This window comes from Oryzias melastigma, linkage group LG22 (genome assembly GCF_002922805.2).
Source record: "Oryzias melastigma strain HK-1 linkage group LG22, ASM292280v2, whole genome shotgun sequence".
Lineage (NCBI taxonomy): Eukaryota > Metazoa > Chordata > Actinopteri > Beloniformes > Adrianichthyidae > Oryzias > Oryzias melastigma.
Genome location: NC_050533.1, coordinates 8360432 through 8377287, shown reverse-complemented (window position 1 = coordinate 8377287; position 16856 = coordinate 8360432). Strand labels below are relative to the sequence as shown.

Here is a 16856-nt window from a genome sequence, read left to right as displayed (position 1 = left end):
GAAATCTAAAGATACTTTTATTCAAAAGTTTGTCCTAATTTTGGCACCTAAACTTCAAGAAAATCCTCCAAAAGTTCACTTGTTCTTCCCAAATCGAACCGCAGGCTTAACCTAATCAATAAGAGCCGTTTATCAGGAGCAACAATCTGAGGGGCTTTGAAGATATTCTGATCTGAGCTCCTAAAGCCTTATCGCAGTTTATGCTGCAAAAAAATGCAGTTTGTTTTCCAACATTCAGCCTTCCAGCATCTTTGGACAGAAAGTAAGTTAGTTAGTTAGTTTTTTTGTACTTTTTTTGGGAAGAAACTGAACAAAAGCATCTGACAGCTTCATTTATAGTTCTGCTTCAGTCAGATCTGTGTTTCTGCCATTAATAGTTCATGTTAAAAGTTTGGAGTTTCAGCACAAAGTTAAAGGTATTGATTTTTAGAGAGTTTAAAGAAACCAAAACATGTTTTATTGCATATTTTGGAGTAGTTATGTAATTTTAAAGCTGAAAATTAAAACTTTTTTTTAAGCTAATGGGCTTAATTTAGACCAACTCCAAGCCTGAGGGCCACAGTGTCTGCTCACCTGATTACCTGCTTCAGGTGTATCCAGCCAATTAGAACATTTCAGAGCGGGGTATGCTGGAAAACATGCAGGAATGCAGCCCTCGAGGCCTGGATTTGCCTATTTAAGTAGTTTAATTTAATTGATTGAGCACCTAAACCAAGAATCTGCAACCTATGTTAAAAAGTATGTTAAAAAATATATTTTGAAAAAATACTTTGATCTCAAAGGCAGATTCCCTTCAAAATTGAAGCACCATGTATTTAGGTTATGACCAAGCATGACTGTGGATTATTTTGGGATACACCTAAACTCACTGTGTGACTAAATATGAAAAGGTAAACAAAGTATGTGAATAAACCTTTAAAACGAGTCGGTTCAGACTTTATTTACCTCCAGATTTCACAGCATGAATTTGCATCCGAGCGCTGCACACCGGCAACCAATCAACAAACACCGAGGGCAAGTTCAAAAGCATTTTTAATCGTATTATAACTTTCCATAGTCATTTAAAAGTCAAAATATGTCTATTGTTAAATAGCTATTTTCCTGCTTATCTTCTGCACGCAGCGTCATCATGAATTAAACAGCAAGCTCAGACCGTGAACCCAAAGCCTATTTTCCTCCTGAAAAACCCAAACAAATGAGAATTCTGAGGTTAATACTTGTGTTAACAGCCGGAGAGGAAACCATTTTTCAGATCTTTTTGAAACTTATTAAAAAAAAACACACAGACATGAACAGTTCTGAAAGGGAAGTTCTCTCTTCAGGTGAAGGCCCCGACGTCGGCTCTGATCCGTGTCGATTTCTCAGCACAAAGGCTTGGCGTGTCTCATGTTGTTGGCACAGGTCCGGCCCACGTTGGCTCCCTCCAGCAGTAAATCAGAGAGGCGGTCCAAACCCAGGCAGGTAGTGAGGGGGCTAATTAGGCCGTAGAGACCCCCCAAGGTGATGCTGATGGGCCAGCCAATAAGCAGCAGGACCACCAGCCACACGATGCACCAGAAGCACGACCCACAAGCGGCCATCCTAGTCTGGAGGAGAGATTCAGAGTTCAGACTGAGGGATGTTGGAACCAGAACAGACGGGCTAAGATGACAGAGAGGGGAGCTGCTGGTGATTTCATTGTGTTTGTCACAATTTGGCAGCAATCTTGATGGTCCAGCAACTTCAAGGCAATACCCATAAGGCCAGTGACCCACTGACAGGGTGTTGAACTGACAACTAAAAGCAAAGCTGCAGAGGACAGATCTTTGCTAATGACAAACAGTTATTCTGAACTTCCACAATAAAGAAAATCTATTTGATATACAATAAATTTGAAATGTATTTCCATTAACCCTATAATTAATCAATTAATGGGCATAAAATTTGAATTTTATGGAATTAAGATATTTTTAAATCCAAAATCCACAAGAAAATCTAGTCATTTTTTGAGACATAGATTGTATCAATTATGATCTGTTGGGTGATTTCCTTACGATTATTAGTTCAAGATGCAAAAACATTGACGAGTGTTCAGGAATAAAACACCTTTTAAAATTGATCCACACATATTTAACATGGAGAAAATGTTTTGTAAAGAATCAAATATCAATAAATTTTATATTTTTTCAATATAGCAAGAAGTCATTTTTAAAAAATGAATAAAAGTTTTTAAAAATTAGAATTTTTTTGGAGTAAAGGTCACATTTTTTAATGGTTTGGCCAGGGGTGCAAGTTATGCTCAGATACATATTTTAACATTTTATATTAAAAAATTAGACATTCTTTCAAAACAGCAAGAAGTAATTAAAAAAATGAATAGCAATTATTTCCTCAAGGTTTTGAAAATTACCATATTTTTTTGCATGGTGACTATGCATAGTTTGGCGAGGATTGCGACTTATAAGTGATGTTTTAAAATATAAATATGCTCTTAAATTCATTATTTTCCTGTTAGCGATTGTTTCACACTAACAGCCGCTAGAGGGCGCTGCAGGTGTGTGCATGAGTGTTTGGTACAGACAGCAGAGCAGAAGAAGAAGAGCCATCTAAAAAACAAACATGGAGGAGCTTCTCATTGTTTTTATCCTAAACTTTATGATATTCAGCCAGTACCAACAAAAAGCAATTAAAACACATCATATCTTTCAGGTTTACTGAATAATATGATGTTACTTTTGTTTTTACAGTTTACTGTTACGTTTAAAAAAAAAAATAGATTAACGATTTACTGTTTTTGTTCTGTACTGTATGTCATGGTTTGAATAAAGTATATTTAAATATATATATATATATATATTTCTTATTTGCATAATGATATGAAACATCTTGTTTTTAACTTTATTTCTTTTCGGCTAATGCTGGACAGCATGTCATCAAACTGAGTTATGGAGAGATGGAAGTACTTTTTCCATCTCCTGAAGCAGCTCCTGCTTGTACTACAAAGTGAAATATCGCCTTAAAAAAAGACATTGAAAAATCTCATGAACCCAGACATGGAAATGTAGTTAGCGATGCTTTTGTTAAATTCTTTAAAATAAAAAAAAAACCGTTTTTTTCAACGTCATCAATGTTTTGCAAATGAGAAATACGGTCTATGCTTCTATGTAGGCTAATAGCTTGATGCTAGCTTCTCTTGTACGCAACAGGAGCATCAAGTTTAGGAACATATTTTTGGACATACATTTGGTGCGTGAATGAAACATTATGCTGGACATGGCGAGTTTGTTAAAAAATGTTGGACTTTTCTTCTAAAAGTGCGATTTATACTAGCTAAACTTTTCCCGCCAAAAGTACTCTTGAGATTTCATGGGGGCAGCCATCTTGAAAAGAGCAGAAAAGGCCCCTCTACTGCCTCTAGTGGAAAGATAATCCAGAAAACAAGGAGCTAGTTAATTTTTTAAGGAAAGTTTGATGATGCCAATGAGATAAGAGTCAGAAATGTGTATCAAATATGATACAAATGGCTATTGAGGTATAATTGGATCTTTTGAAGGAAAAATGCACCATAAAATCCATCCTGAACCTTCAAGTTTGTTTGTTGTGTGCCGTCACGCTTATTGTTCCAGATTGAAGACACAACTGTCCGACCCTCCTCCCCCTCTACGAGGCTCTCCTTCCTCTACTCGATGTAATGTGTAATTTCCTGTTGTGACACTACTGTCATGGAGGGTCAGGCAATAAATTCCTCATTCTACACGAGGATGTCTCGTGGCTGATCTCATGCTTTTGGCCAACTCCCACTCGTAAAAGAAGGAAAAAAACAACTCCAGTGCTATTGAGTAAGGCATTTTGACAATAATTAGCTTCCAAATTGACACATCTGTGAACCAGGAGTTCTCAAAGTAAAGAAATAATCATTAACAAAAAGTATTTTATGCACTTACTTCAACACATGCAGTTAGTCTGTCTTATTTCAGTTCTGAGCAAATATTAGAAGAGCTTTGCAAATCAGTGAATTATAAAAATACCTTTCTTGTGAGTATAAAAGACATGTTCACCTTCTGCAGAGATAAGCGTCCCGGTTTCCTTCTTGTGCTTAACAAGTCTCCCAGATCCTGCTTGAATGTTCCAGAGAGGACTGTGTGAGCAGCAGCCACGTCCCACCAGTTAACTCCAATTTACAACAAAGTACCTTCAGACAACTGAACCGTCATGAGGTCGGGCAGCTGGGAGAAGGCAGAAGAGGGAACAGGAACAGGCGGTGTGCAATGCAGACTCTCATGTGACTCGAAACATTTGAATGGATTTCACGTGATTAAGAGGGGACATTTTTATGCTTTTCATTTAGAAAAAAAATGCACTTTTCTCACTAAATTATGGAAAATTTGACCAATTTTATTTGTTTATTCATGGTTTGGGGTCATTTTTTCTCACCTTTTTTATTACATTTTAAGATGCTTCGTTTTTTATTATTTAGCTAGTAAATCATCAGACATCCAGAGGATGTCAACAGCTCTGCACAGCACTTTATTATTCCCGCTTAGAAATATATGAATGGATTTAATGCTGGTTGAGTGGCTGTGTGTCCTGGGGGCAGACTGAAATCCCCCTGTATGCACGCCGGCTCCTGGGTGAAGTGACTGACCTACAAATGGAGCTTAGTTGCAGATCGTGTTGCTGGTAAAGGTTGAGCCAATCAGATTGGAGCTGTGCTTAACGCACTGGGGGAACTGAGCAGATGAATGGATAAAAGTCTGAAAACCTGAAAGAGGATGAGGTCATAGGAGGGAGAAGTAGTGGAGAAGCAATTGCATTCGATGGATTTTTTTAATCATTTATTGATGGCAAAAATACCCAGACGTTGTAAGAAAAGAAAACATTATCAAATAGTTCTGTAAAAAACAATTTCATTAAAAAAAGAATCTACTGTAGCAGCCCCACAGAGGACGCTCTACTGGTCATCGGCCTGCTCCTCGTCGCTGTTGCTGTCCTGGCCTGGATGCTCGGGCATCTTGCCGTGGTTTTCTGCATCCTGGTCATTCGGGGCCTCGCTGGTGTCTGCTGCGTTTGGCTCGGAGCCCGTGTCTCCTGGGGGGTCTTGCTCCATGGGGGTGTCACCCTGTGGTTTCTGAGAGACGCTCGGTGCTTCCTCAGCTGCAGCGTCCGACTTGGCTTGATGTGGCGGCAAAGCCATCTTCTGCTGCTGCTCCTGAGGAGCAAAAAACAAGAATACATCAGGCGTTTTTAAACAATCGCCAAAAGGGTTTTCATGCTTTAATTCGTCTAGTTTTGTTAAAATTATATTATAACTTCCGTTTCTTTAAAGGACCCTCTCTGTTACCATTTTCCAGACAGTTTCTGCAGGTTATTGGCCCCTCCCTGTTTACACATAGGGGTGTAAAATGAATTTGCCGATATATCATGATATTTCGTTTGGTGACCACATTAAAACAACACCAGCTTGTGTTAAATGTTCAATCCACCTCGTAGTTTTTGTTGCTAGGAAACCTGTACCAATTAGTTTTTACTTTGGATGGGTACCAAACCCAAATTCTGTGCCAGTATCATATACAAACGTGGATTATGGAGCTTCGTAGCGGGTCAGATAAGAACAAGTGAAGCAATCAAAGGCGTATTAATATTCAGGAGGGCTGAGTATCGATAATAATTTTAGACAAATTTGTTTAGAAATACATTAATAATCTACTATAAATTTTGAGTATATTTATATTAATCTGATTATTAGTGAAATAATGAGATTTTTAATAGCATACAGTGCTACATGATTTCTCTAAAGGAGAAGTTCTAACTAAAATGTTCAGATCATTATTATAAACATTGTTCTGGTTCTCCTGGAGGGCGAAGCAAAAAAAGTGCTTTAGAGCACAAATGATTACTTTAAAAATGTTTCCTAAAAATAGTTTTAAAAATGAATTCCTCTGAGTAAATAAAGATGTTAATTTAGTCAACGATATATGTTTAGGCCGACCGAGTGTTAGCATTAGCCATCCTATGGGAAATCCCATTAAATGTTAGCATCAAGCTAGCGGACTATGTGTTAGATCAATCTCTACTTCTATGGATCGATTGATCTATTAAGCTCAGATCGATTCAAATAGATTAATCAATATCACAACCCTAGTGTTCAGGTAGTTTGATTTATTTCTTAAGCCACGCTATTAAAAAAAGGGAAAAATTGTTCTGGTACAGTCTTTGGATATATCACGATACATATTGTATCATATATACTGTATGTTGATCTTATATATTATATAAGTGAGTAAATATTGTATATATGTACTGTATTAATATATTGCGAGATTACATTTTGTATCATGAGACACGTATCTAAATATGTATTGTATCGTCTGACTCTTGCCAATAAACACCCCTTTTTACCTGATCTCCTTCTAACGAATATCTAACATGATCGGAGCAACACAAATGGTGAGCAATATCAGAGCTATAGCTCTTACCCTCCCCATTGTGGGGCTGAGCAATGAGCATTAGCCCTGCCCAAAGTATTTTCTACATCACAACTAATCTTTTTTAATTGCATTTTTTTTCTTCTGCACTTGAGTCATAAAGATTTGAATGAAGAAATACTAAGAAATACAATTTTGAGCTTAATTTTCCTAAAATACGTCCTCCATCATGATCCAAAACTCACTTTTCATTGGAGTGGGTCTTTAATGAATGACTTTAACCTCTTCTGAACTTCACTGAGTAAAACGGATATTAGCTTGTTAAATGTCAACATGCACATTCATCCTGTTACAGCAGAGATTTTCCATCATATGGTTAAAAATAGTGACATATCCTAAACCTTTGTCTCATGGGTCACAATAAAAACGTCTTTCCAGAATCCAAAAGTCAAATCTGAACAAATGTCCAGATAAATAATCAAATGATTCCACTAGAGATGATCGGTTTGTACCTGTCTGTACTTCTGGGAGCGATGCATCATGTGCATGTACATGTTGTACACCAGATTGGCCATCTCCGGCATGTCCTTCACCACTTGGTTTGGCTGCCCAGACTCATCTCTCTGAAAAGTAAAAACAGGATTTTTTTTTTTTTAGGATTCATGATGTGCTGTGAAAGAAATGTCAATTCCGTCCAGCTGATTAGAAGTCATTCTTTCAGCTTCACCACCAGAAATATTGATCGGTGGGAGGAAATTGCGGTTCCTTCACCTGCTTGTTAGCTGTAAGCTAATTTTTCCCTCCAGCTGTCAGCGCTGGCATACTGATCAGGATGTAGTCAGTGACTGCAGAGTCGAGCGGGTAAAATCATTAGCAAACAGTTACTACTGTACGACTCACTGGATCAGTAAACCCTGAAGAGCTGACAGGTTTCCAAATTGAAATAATACTTTTTTTTCACATTTAATGAACAGCAGTAGTACTTTTAGCTAAAAATAGTGCAGTTAAACAGCCAATGACAGCCAAGTGCTGCCAGACAGAAATCTGACTTCTAATCTGCATCTGTGTGTTAGCAGCAGGGGTCTTCTGACTGCAGACGGACAGGCTTAGCCGGGGCCGCATGTGTGTGCCGAAAAGAGCTGTCCCTCGTGGGGATGAGCACTCTGGAGTCACAGGAAGTGTCAGGGGCTATGGGGCATTTTAGACACCCCAGTTGCCACATACTCCAGTCAGTGAGATGCACTGACCACACAGGAGGAGTCGAGTCATGCAGTTCCGTCCTCTGATCAACCGGTCATTCAGTTAGATAGAATTTGGGAGGAATAATTCATCTTTCTGTTACAGAGGGAATGAATCTGACAGCTGTGGAATGATAGGATGTAGAATTATCTTTAAAGATTTAGGAGTTCACAGATAATTTTAACCAATTCAATATTAGAAGCTATTTTAAATCCTACATTTGCTTACAAAAGCTTGAAAACTAGGAAAGTTGAATTACCTGTGATGATGCTAATGTGAATGTTTTTGCTGAAAGTAGTAACCGAAGATGCTGAAGCTTTTTGCTGAAAATAGTGACGCAATTTATTTTAATTTCTGAAGGGATTTGCTGAAAATGCAAAAGCTATTTGCAAAATGTTAAATTTGCTAAAATACTGGAAATTTTGTGAAAGAACTATGAAGACCACTGAAGTTTATCTAAATTTCTGAAACATTTGTAGTGAAATTGCTTAAAAATCTCTAATACATGCCAATTTTGCAAAAAAATCTAGTGCGTTTTTTAAATATGAGACAAAAAAATAAAAAATAAACAGTAGTAGATGCCAAATTAGCCAAATAAGATAGCTCGTTGCTTAAATACTAACTAAACTCTGAAACAGCCTAAAATTCATCAAAACTAAATTAATCAAAAATGTTAGCATGTTACTAAAATAGAAGCTAAACTCTAAATCAGCCTATAAAAAAATGAGTAGATAACAAGTTAGCCAAACACATTAGCATGTTGCTAAAATACTAGCTAAGCTCCAAATTAGCATAAAAAACATTAGTAGATAAAAAATGAGTCAAAAATGTTGCTTAAATACTAGCTAAACTCCAAAATGGCTTAAAACTTCTTAGTAAAAATGTGTTAGCCTGTTGCTAAAATAGAAGCTAAACTCTAAATTAGTCTATAAAAACCTTAGAAAACCAATTAGCCAAAAATGTTAGCATGTTGCTAAAATAAAAGATAAACTCCATTTTTTTTTAATGACTATGAATAAAACATGACCAATTAATATATTTAAAGGCTTGTTGCTAATTTACTTAAGATTTGGAAAAACGACGACTTTCTCATTCATTTTCTATGTTGAATATTTTGCTTAATATTTCAAAACTATAAAGTTTATGAATCCCAAAAGTACAAGCAGTAATCTCCTAAATGGGCAGAACGTTTTCATACCAAGATTGCTGAAATCACTGGAAGTGTAATTGAGTTTTTTACAAGCTGAAAAAGGAAGGAGGAGCAGGAGAATCACTACAATGTGAATGTTTAACAAGCCTTCCCACATTACGTTCACCCCCATGGTAGTAATTGTAAGAATAGAAACCTCTACTATAATAGTCCTAAAAGTGATGCACAGAGTGCTCCAGGCTTACAGAAGTAAAAGCACACATATGTCGCATTCGTTTATAATGGGTCAAGAGACGAGCGTGTGCATGTGTGCGTGCGCGCGTACAGGCTGTTCCTGGTTGTAGTACTCGTGCGGTCTGATGTGCAGCTGCAGCGGTCTGGCAGTGAGCTGGTTGAAGGCAGGAGTCAGCTCAAAGCAGTTCTGGAACAGTGACACTCGGGCAAAGATGTACAGACCCAATCTGGCTCTGGACATGGCCACAACCAGACGCCGCACATCCCTGTGGAGATAGAGGGGAAGACACACGCCTCAGAAACGATTTGACACAAAGGGGACACAAAGAGATAACAGCGATGTGAGTAGGAGGAAAGAAAATGTAAAGAAATGTTGTGTAGGGGTAAAAACAAAGCTGGGATAATGATAGAAGTACGGAGGAAAAGCAGTGTAGTGTAGGAGGTTTAAAGACGGATAAGAAGGACTAGGTTAGTGGAACAAATATGAAAGCTCAAAGAGAAATAAAGGAATGGGAGGCAAAGGGCACAGATAAAAAGAGAGGGAGAGTGGGAGAGTACAAGAAAGAGTAGGTTTTAGTTACTTTCTTTCTCCCCCCCGTTGTGGAGAATTAAGGGATTAAAGACAAAAGTCATTTTCTCCAGCAGATGAAGAGTTCTGCTGGGCTTGTTGAAGAGGCAAAGGTGGGAGTTTATCCACCTCAATGTCGAGGAATGTAACTGTGTAGAGGCTCTCAACACACAAAAAGCACCGTCAAGTACTTCAACATGGAAGTAACTCTTTTGTAGTGTTTTTTATGGACCCACTGTGGTGAAAATTGTGTTTTTTTATGATAAAGGAAAAATCAAGCGGAAAATTTTGCATTTCTGAGTATTTTTTTATTCAAATCATTGTGAAATCAGGAGCAGACGCTCCAAATAGATCCATGCATGTGTTCGTTTTCCTCGTCTGAGCTGGAATCTGGCTCAAAACTGCACAGCGGGATATCTCTGATACTGCTCTCCGTTTTTGTTGCGCCGCTAATGCTAGCTTAGGGTTGTGAGGGGGTATAAGCTAGCAGGTAAGAGTGTAAACAAAGGGTTGATGGGAAACGACAGTCTCGCCCACATGTCAGGTGAATTTGTGCTTACGTCCTGCCGCTCTACAGAAACTATGTCTTAGAAAACAACAGATTTTTTGATTTTGGCTAAAATCGGAATAATCATAATTAAAAGATCTCTAAAAAATAGATCAAAGGATGATCAGAGTGGGTCTTTAAAGAGTTTTTTTTAAAAGAGAACATACTAAAGTCAAAGTTTGGAAAATATTTTAATATATTACAAAACTTGTAAATCTAAAACTGTAATGTATCCCAAAATATGGAATTCAGACTTGACCCAGAGATTAGTGGAATTAACTTGTATAATGAAGTTTATGAATATGCAAAAAAAAAAGAGTTATGGAGTAGCAAAGCAGAGCAGATTTGTTAACTTTAGCATCATAATACTTAAGAGATTATACTTAAATTGACTATATGTTCTAAGGTGAAAACTGTATGGAAACATCCTCCACAGACAAATTACAGAAACCTTCACTAATGACTGCGGCACTGAAGAGGACATGAACCCGTTCTAAAGTATGGTAGCCTGTGGACACACTGCTGAAAGATGCCCACCTGTACTGTACTGTACCATGCTGTGACATGACGAGAGAAAGTGGACCAAAGCTATTTCTGTTTGTGTTCTCAGATGTGTGCATGTGCATGTCAGAACACGTCTGGATCTGCGCTCCCCTGTCAAAGTGTGTGATCCCGCATGTGAGCCTGCCTGTGTGTATCAGCGGGAATGCTTCCCTTGTCAAAGCAGGGGTCAGCTCATCATATGGTCAGCTGTGGTTGTCATGGCAGCACGCTGCCAGTGGGTAAGATTCGAGTCCAGGGGAGCGGGACTGAGAGAGTCCAGTGTTCGTCACAGTCACCCTCGGATGGTACCACGGACAACACTTTTTTCTTCTTTTAACACTCTGGCTGTTCATCAAGAAACACTGGGACATTAACTTGTGAATAAACCTCAATAAAAACGTCCTTATAAATAAAACTCTCCTACATGCAGACACATTTTAATCACAGTGTTGACTGGTTTAAAGCTGGACTGTATATGAGAACTGGACTGAATGACTCCTCCCCTCTCACATTTCAAACAGGAAGTACCTATAAGTTTTTAGGATGTTTACAACCATTAACACTAGAAAATTGTTCAAAATAACCTCATTATAATTGGTGACACTTTAATTTGAAAACGACTTATCAAGCAGTCATTTTAAGAATAAAAATGTTTTACCCAAAAGCTTTCATATAAAAACTCTAGACATATTGATCGTGGCAAAGTGCTAACTTGAGTTTTAAGGCTTGAGTTCTTAGTGATACTTTACTGCTATATCCTGTGCACTAAACAGCTGGACGCCGTCCAACACGGCTGGATGTAATATCCGGAGTCAGATAAGATCAGATGAATGGAGGAGACAGAACAGTCTCTAGCAGCAAAACAAGCATCCACTTTCAGTGGGCCAATCTAATTCTCATTTACAATGTTGTGGCTTTATCTGCAAGACGAAAAAAGAACAAAATTGAGTTTTATTTCACCTAAAAGGAGGTCTATACTGTGAGCTACTCCAAGTGCTTTTATCTCAGCTAGACTTCAATTTACCGGCTGTCCGGTGCTATAATGAAGCTATATGTGCATCACAGCCAGCGGCCAGCGCTTTGTACACAACAGCCGTGGATGATTTTTCCTCCATTTTCAGATGATAAAACAATCGGCATCTAAAGCAACATCTATAGGATCACAAGGCAGCTGAGCAATCCAGCTGTTTGACATCAGTTTAGTTAAATGAAGGCAGAAGAGGGAAGTATAAAGACAAGACTCAGTCGCAGAGAAAGTCTCTTGAAGGATCATTGGCACCAAAATTGAACACAACATGTATAGTGTGTTATGACTATGACATTGTTTACATTTTTGAACACATGTCAAACTGATAAAAAGCTACAAGAACTTGATTTTCACTGACAGCTTGTTCTCTGGAGCAAATCCAGTCATTTAGGAATGAAGGGAATACTACAAAAAGAAGCTGAAAAAGCTCAGTTGTGTGCAGGAATGATTCATGTTTTGCACAAATGTTTCTGAATACTTAAAAAAGAAAACATATTTCAAATCTACACTAAGATGAACAGCTAAAGGCCACAAAACCAAGTCCTTTTAACAGGTAATGTGTATTTTAAGATGAGGATGTACACATAAATGAGATCTGATAAGGAAGCAAATACATTTTGTATTATGCCAGGTTTTGCATAAGTGTAGAAATCTGTTTATGAATGTTTACGACATGACGTGGTGCAGCTAGAACTCCCAAACTTCAGATAACAAAGTCTCCTGAGAGCTGCTGTCTCAGGAGACACCAGTGCCAGCTTTTCTGCTGTGTTGGTTCCTTCAAGGTGTTTATTTTAGATATACTTAAAGGTACAAAAGCAGTTTATGAGTGGAAGAGTTGAGGGGAGTCAGTGGTTAGTTTTGTATCTGGTTTATTAAGAAGAAGACAAAGACAAAAAAAAAAAAGATGAAGAAGATGAAGAAGAAAACAAAGCAGACGAAGGCGAAGAAGATAGAAGACAAAGACAAAAAAGATGAAGAAGAAAACGAAGATGAAGACAAAGACAAAGCAGACGAAGGCGAAGAAGATAGAAGAAGACAAAAATGACAAAAAGAAGATAGAAGACAGACAAAAAGGACAAAGAAAACAAAGAAGCCAAAGATGAAGACAAAGATGAAGAAGACGAAAAAGATGAAGGCAAAGAAGTCAAAGAAGAAGACAAAAACAAATAAGGAGACAAAGATCAGGGCATAGAAGATGGAGACAAAGGACGAAGAAGACAAAGACTAAGAAGACAAAAGCGAAGAATACGAAGATGAAGACGATGAAGAAGACATAGAAGGAGACGAAGGCAAAGAAGACAAAACAAAGAAGATATAGAAGAAGACAAAGACAAAAAAGTCAAAGAAGAAGGCAAAAACTAATAAAAAGACAGATATGAAGCCATAGAAGAAGATGGAGACAAAGGACGAAGAAGATGACAAAGACTTAGAAGACAAAAGCGAAGAATACGAAGATGAAGACGATGAAGAAGACGTAGAAGAAGACAAAGGCAAAGAAGAAGACAGGCTTAGACAAACAAGACGAAGATGACAAAGACAAATTAGAAGAACAAAATGAGGGCATAAAAGAAGATGAAGAAAAAGGACAAAGAAGAAGACAAAGACTAAGAAGACAACGAAGATAACATAGAAGAAGCCGAAAAAGACTAAGCCAAAAAAAACGACTAAGACAAGGAAGATGGAAAAAGACGAAGGCGAAGAAGGTAAAATACCACAAAGTGCTTTAAAAGGTATAATAAAAAAGCAAGACAGGTTAATAAAATAAATAAATACTCATTAGGTACGATACAGTAAAGGGTAAAACAAGTAAAAAGCGGTCAGAAGCAAAAGTTAGATAAAATCCTGTCTAAATAAAAATGTCTTTTCGAAAAATTGAGGCACACGGAGGGTCAAAGGCGGGGCATCCCAGAGTTTGGGGGATACAGCTTGAAAGGAACGATCTCAACTAGTTTTAAAGTCTATTTTAATTTTGAGCAGAAGTCAATGTACTAAGAATACAACTGGTGTGATGAGTGCCGTTCTACTGGTCCCTGTCAGCTCTTTGGGAAGCACTTACCTGAGATGTCCCACAGCTTTGGTCCGGACTAGAGAGAGGATGATGTAGTCGTTCTGCTGCCCTTGGAACCTGTCCACAGTTGTGACCTGTACAAAAAACGATTGATTAAAAGTGAGCACAAATATTCACAAATAAATGTCAGCAGTGGCTTTAACGGAAGCATAGACAAGAAAACGTTGAATCTTGAAGAGTTTTTTTCTTTCTCCGAGAGGGATGGTTAAATCAGTGGTGCTTTCTTGTTTCTGCAGTTATCTCTGAGGGCCACATGGGCAGCCAGGAGGGCTAATACGGCTTACAAAGCTTTTGCCACCACTAGCTTCTTACCAAGGTCCCCAAGAATCCGCCTCTTGTTACTGGTGGGGGCTGGAAGGTTTTTTTTCCCCCTTTTTTTGACTAAATCAAAGGCTATTTTAAACAGACACAGCATTGAGAATCGATAGAGCCTTGGCTACCACGATAACCCAACCAGGCCTTTCTTAATAAACTGCTTTGTAGTTGTAACATATGGACCACTATGTGACAAATGAATGTATGGCAGAGGATGTTCAAAACGTGTAAAAAGGTGAGCTCTAGGGGTTAATGAAGTACCCATTTTTGCCTCTCTGTTGCTATGTAGAACAGGTGCAGGACCACAGGCTAAAATATGGTGGTTTCACAGCAGAACGAGCAATCAGCGCCTGTGTTTTTTAAAACCCAAACATGCACTGTAGATCTGCATGCATGTCTCAGCACACGACACTAAGAACCTGCAGTCAGAGGGGGCTTTATACAGGAAACTATTCTTGGCCCACAGACAGGAGCCCGTATCGACGATCTCCCCAAGGCACATCATTTTGCATGGTGTTTAGTTATTTATGAGAAATCTTCCAGGGAGAGAATTACAGAGGTCGTGTCAATGTGACACACGACCGTGGACAACAGGAAGCACACGTGAGCCACACACACAAACAGATATTGTACAGGGAATCTGAATTCACTGTTCCAGTTGATGGTAAACTAAAGTAATTAAGCGATGATGTATGTTGTAGTGTCAAACTTGTAATACAGCTGGGAATGTGGATAAAAACATGCAAAATAATGTCTTAACGCTCCAAGACTTATCTTCTAAGCCTGTCAATATGTCATTATCAAAGATTTAATAACAGCGGATTTACATAGAGCAGCTTCTGCGACAATAAACTCTGGAAAGGCTTTTGTTTGTGGCCTTGTAGACAAGAACTTTCAACAAGAAAACTTTCCACTTTTCTTCTCTGATGCAGGTAAAACCTCCCTCCAGTCCATCACTCCTTTTATTTGGGTCAATCCTCTATTTTGTGACCTGGATAACATCTTCAAATTTTAAAGTAAAACATGAAAGTGCATAAAAATAACAGGCTAAAGGCAAACATGATAAAAAATGTATGACTGGGTGTTTTGTAAACGGCTCCCTCTCAGGGAAAGGCTTAAGCTAGCGGTTGGTATTTTTAAGGCCGACTGGTGCCAACTGGATTTTTTTTTTGGGCTTATTAAAGTTAGCAGAGTAAAGTTGTTGTCATTTGCTTGGCTTGGGTTTAGCCATTGTGACATGTTGTCAGGCATGCTGTGGGCCCAGTGCTCAGCGTGTGACCTTTCAGCTGCTCAGCATTTTCCCACAAGAATCCCTCTTCTTCTTCTTCCTCTTTCTCTCTCGCCGTCTGACCAGCCTTCGTTTCAGCAAATCCAGCAGCCTGTCAGTCCCGTCAGTTTATGAGCGAGCACGTGTACTGACCACGGGTGTGAGCGCGCTGAATGATGCTTTATGTCTTAACAATGCAGGACACTCCACATGCATCAGCAGAATTTCTGTCGCCCTGTCAGAGGGGGAATGCACCTCAAGACAAAGGAAGTAGGTACAGTTGCGAGGGGAAAAAATAAACACAAGTGGGACATTTAACCTGCAGGTGGTCCAACAGGATTTATTTTGGACCTTAAAATTGCGATCCTAAATGATGTTGATGTTGTTTTTGGAGGATGACCCTCACAGATGACCCACTTTTAACTGTTCGGAAGCAGAAAATGAGCTGCTTCAGGCTAAAAAGACTAAAAACTAAGAGGCAAAGCAGCTCACTGTTCATTTAAGGAAACTCTATTGTTCCAAAATTTCAACATATAAGTCGCGTTTTTTTGCATAGTTTGGCCAGGGGTGCGGCCGATACTCAAAAACTTTTATGTGAGAAAAAAAAAAACAACAACACATAAATAGGCACTTATATTTATTATTTTCTCACTAACAAGTTCCCCTTTAGTGGTCGAGTCCCAGTAACAACCGCCAGAGGGCGCTGTAGGTGTGTGTACCAGTATTTACTACTGTTCACAACACAGAAGAAGAAGCACTGTCCAAACCTATGTCCAAATACCTTCACTACTCACTATACAGTGTATTTGACATTTTGTAGTGCTATCCGATATCTAAAATTACAAAAAAATTCCCAGAAGTCTTTGCAAAAAAACAGTGTGCATTATTGCTCACTAGACTGGCGAATATAGACCACAATGCATTGGGTTTAAATGTAAATTTTCAATAATGCATCAATGTTTTCATCATCGAAACACAAAAAGACGTTGTAAAATGTTTGTATTGATTATATTTTCACTTCACGGGAAATCGGTGATGTCATACTTGGTGTTTAAAAAAATACATTTTTAATTCATGGCAATTGATAGTCCTGTACTATTTAGTTTTTAATAGTTCGGGATTAAGGTGGGCATTCGGACATAGCCCAAAACAAACGTAGAGAAGCATCGAAGCATTCTCTTTCTAAACTTTGTGATATTTTTCTTATTTGCATAGCAACATTATTATCGTATGTTCTGGGGTATAAGTTGCAAGAGAAAAAAATGTCTAATCAAGAAGAAAACCATATGCAAGTCGCACTTTTGGGTAGAAAAATCTGACGTTTCAGAGCAAATCCGCCATGTCAATGTAGTTAAAATAAAAAAATAAAAAAATAAATACAATATTACTAATCGTTTGATCTGTAAAAGAAAAATATCAAAATTTACGAGAAAAACAATTAGATTCTCTTCCATGTTTGTTTTGGACGACACTTCTTCTGCCTCTGTCATTGGC

General features: G+C 38.2%; 1 protein-coding gene and 1 long non-coding RNA gene across 2 annotated transcripts in view; both read right to left on the bottom strand.

The window, feature by feature from the left end:
- Window positions 1-914: 914 nt before the first annotated feature.
- Window positions 915-4231, bottom strand: LOC112146178. Its single transcript, XR_002919228.2, has 2 exons — window positions 4038-4231; window positions 915-1586 (listed from the first exon to the last, which is right to left on the bottom strand). It is a non-coding gene; the product is annotated as an uncharacterized LOC112146178 (long non-coding RNA).
- A 566-nt stretch (window positions 4232-4797) lies between these two features.
- Window positions 4798-16856, bottom strand: part of aqr (aquarius intron-binding spliceosomal factor) — a 59055-nt gene continuing 46996 nt past the window's right edge. The window contains exons 33-36 of the mRNA XM_024271138.2: window positions 13769-13854; window positions 9119-9293; window positions 6917-7027; window positions 4798-5188 (exon numbers count right to left, since the gene is read on the bottom strand). Coding sequence (XP_024126906.1) covers window positions 4931-5188; window positions 6917-7027; window positions 9119-9293; window positions 13769-13854 — 630 coding nt within the window. The 3' untranslated portion in view covers window positions 4798-4930. The remainder of the gene's footprint in view (window positions 5189-6916; window positions 7028-9118; window positions 9294-13768; window positions 13855-16856) is intronic.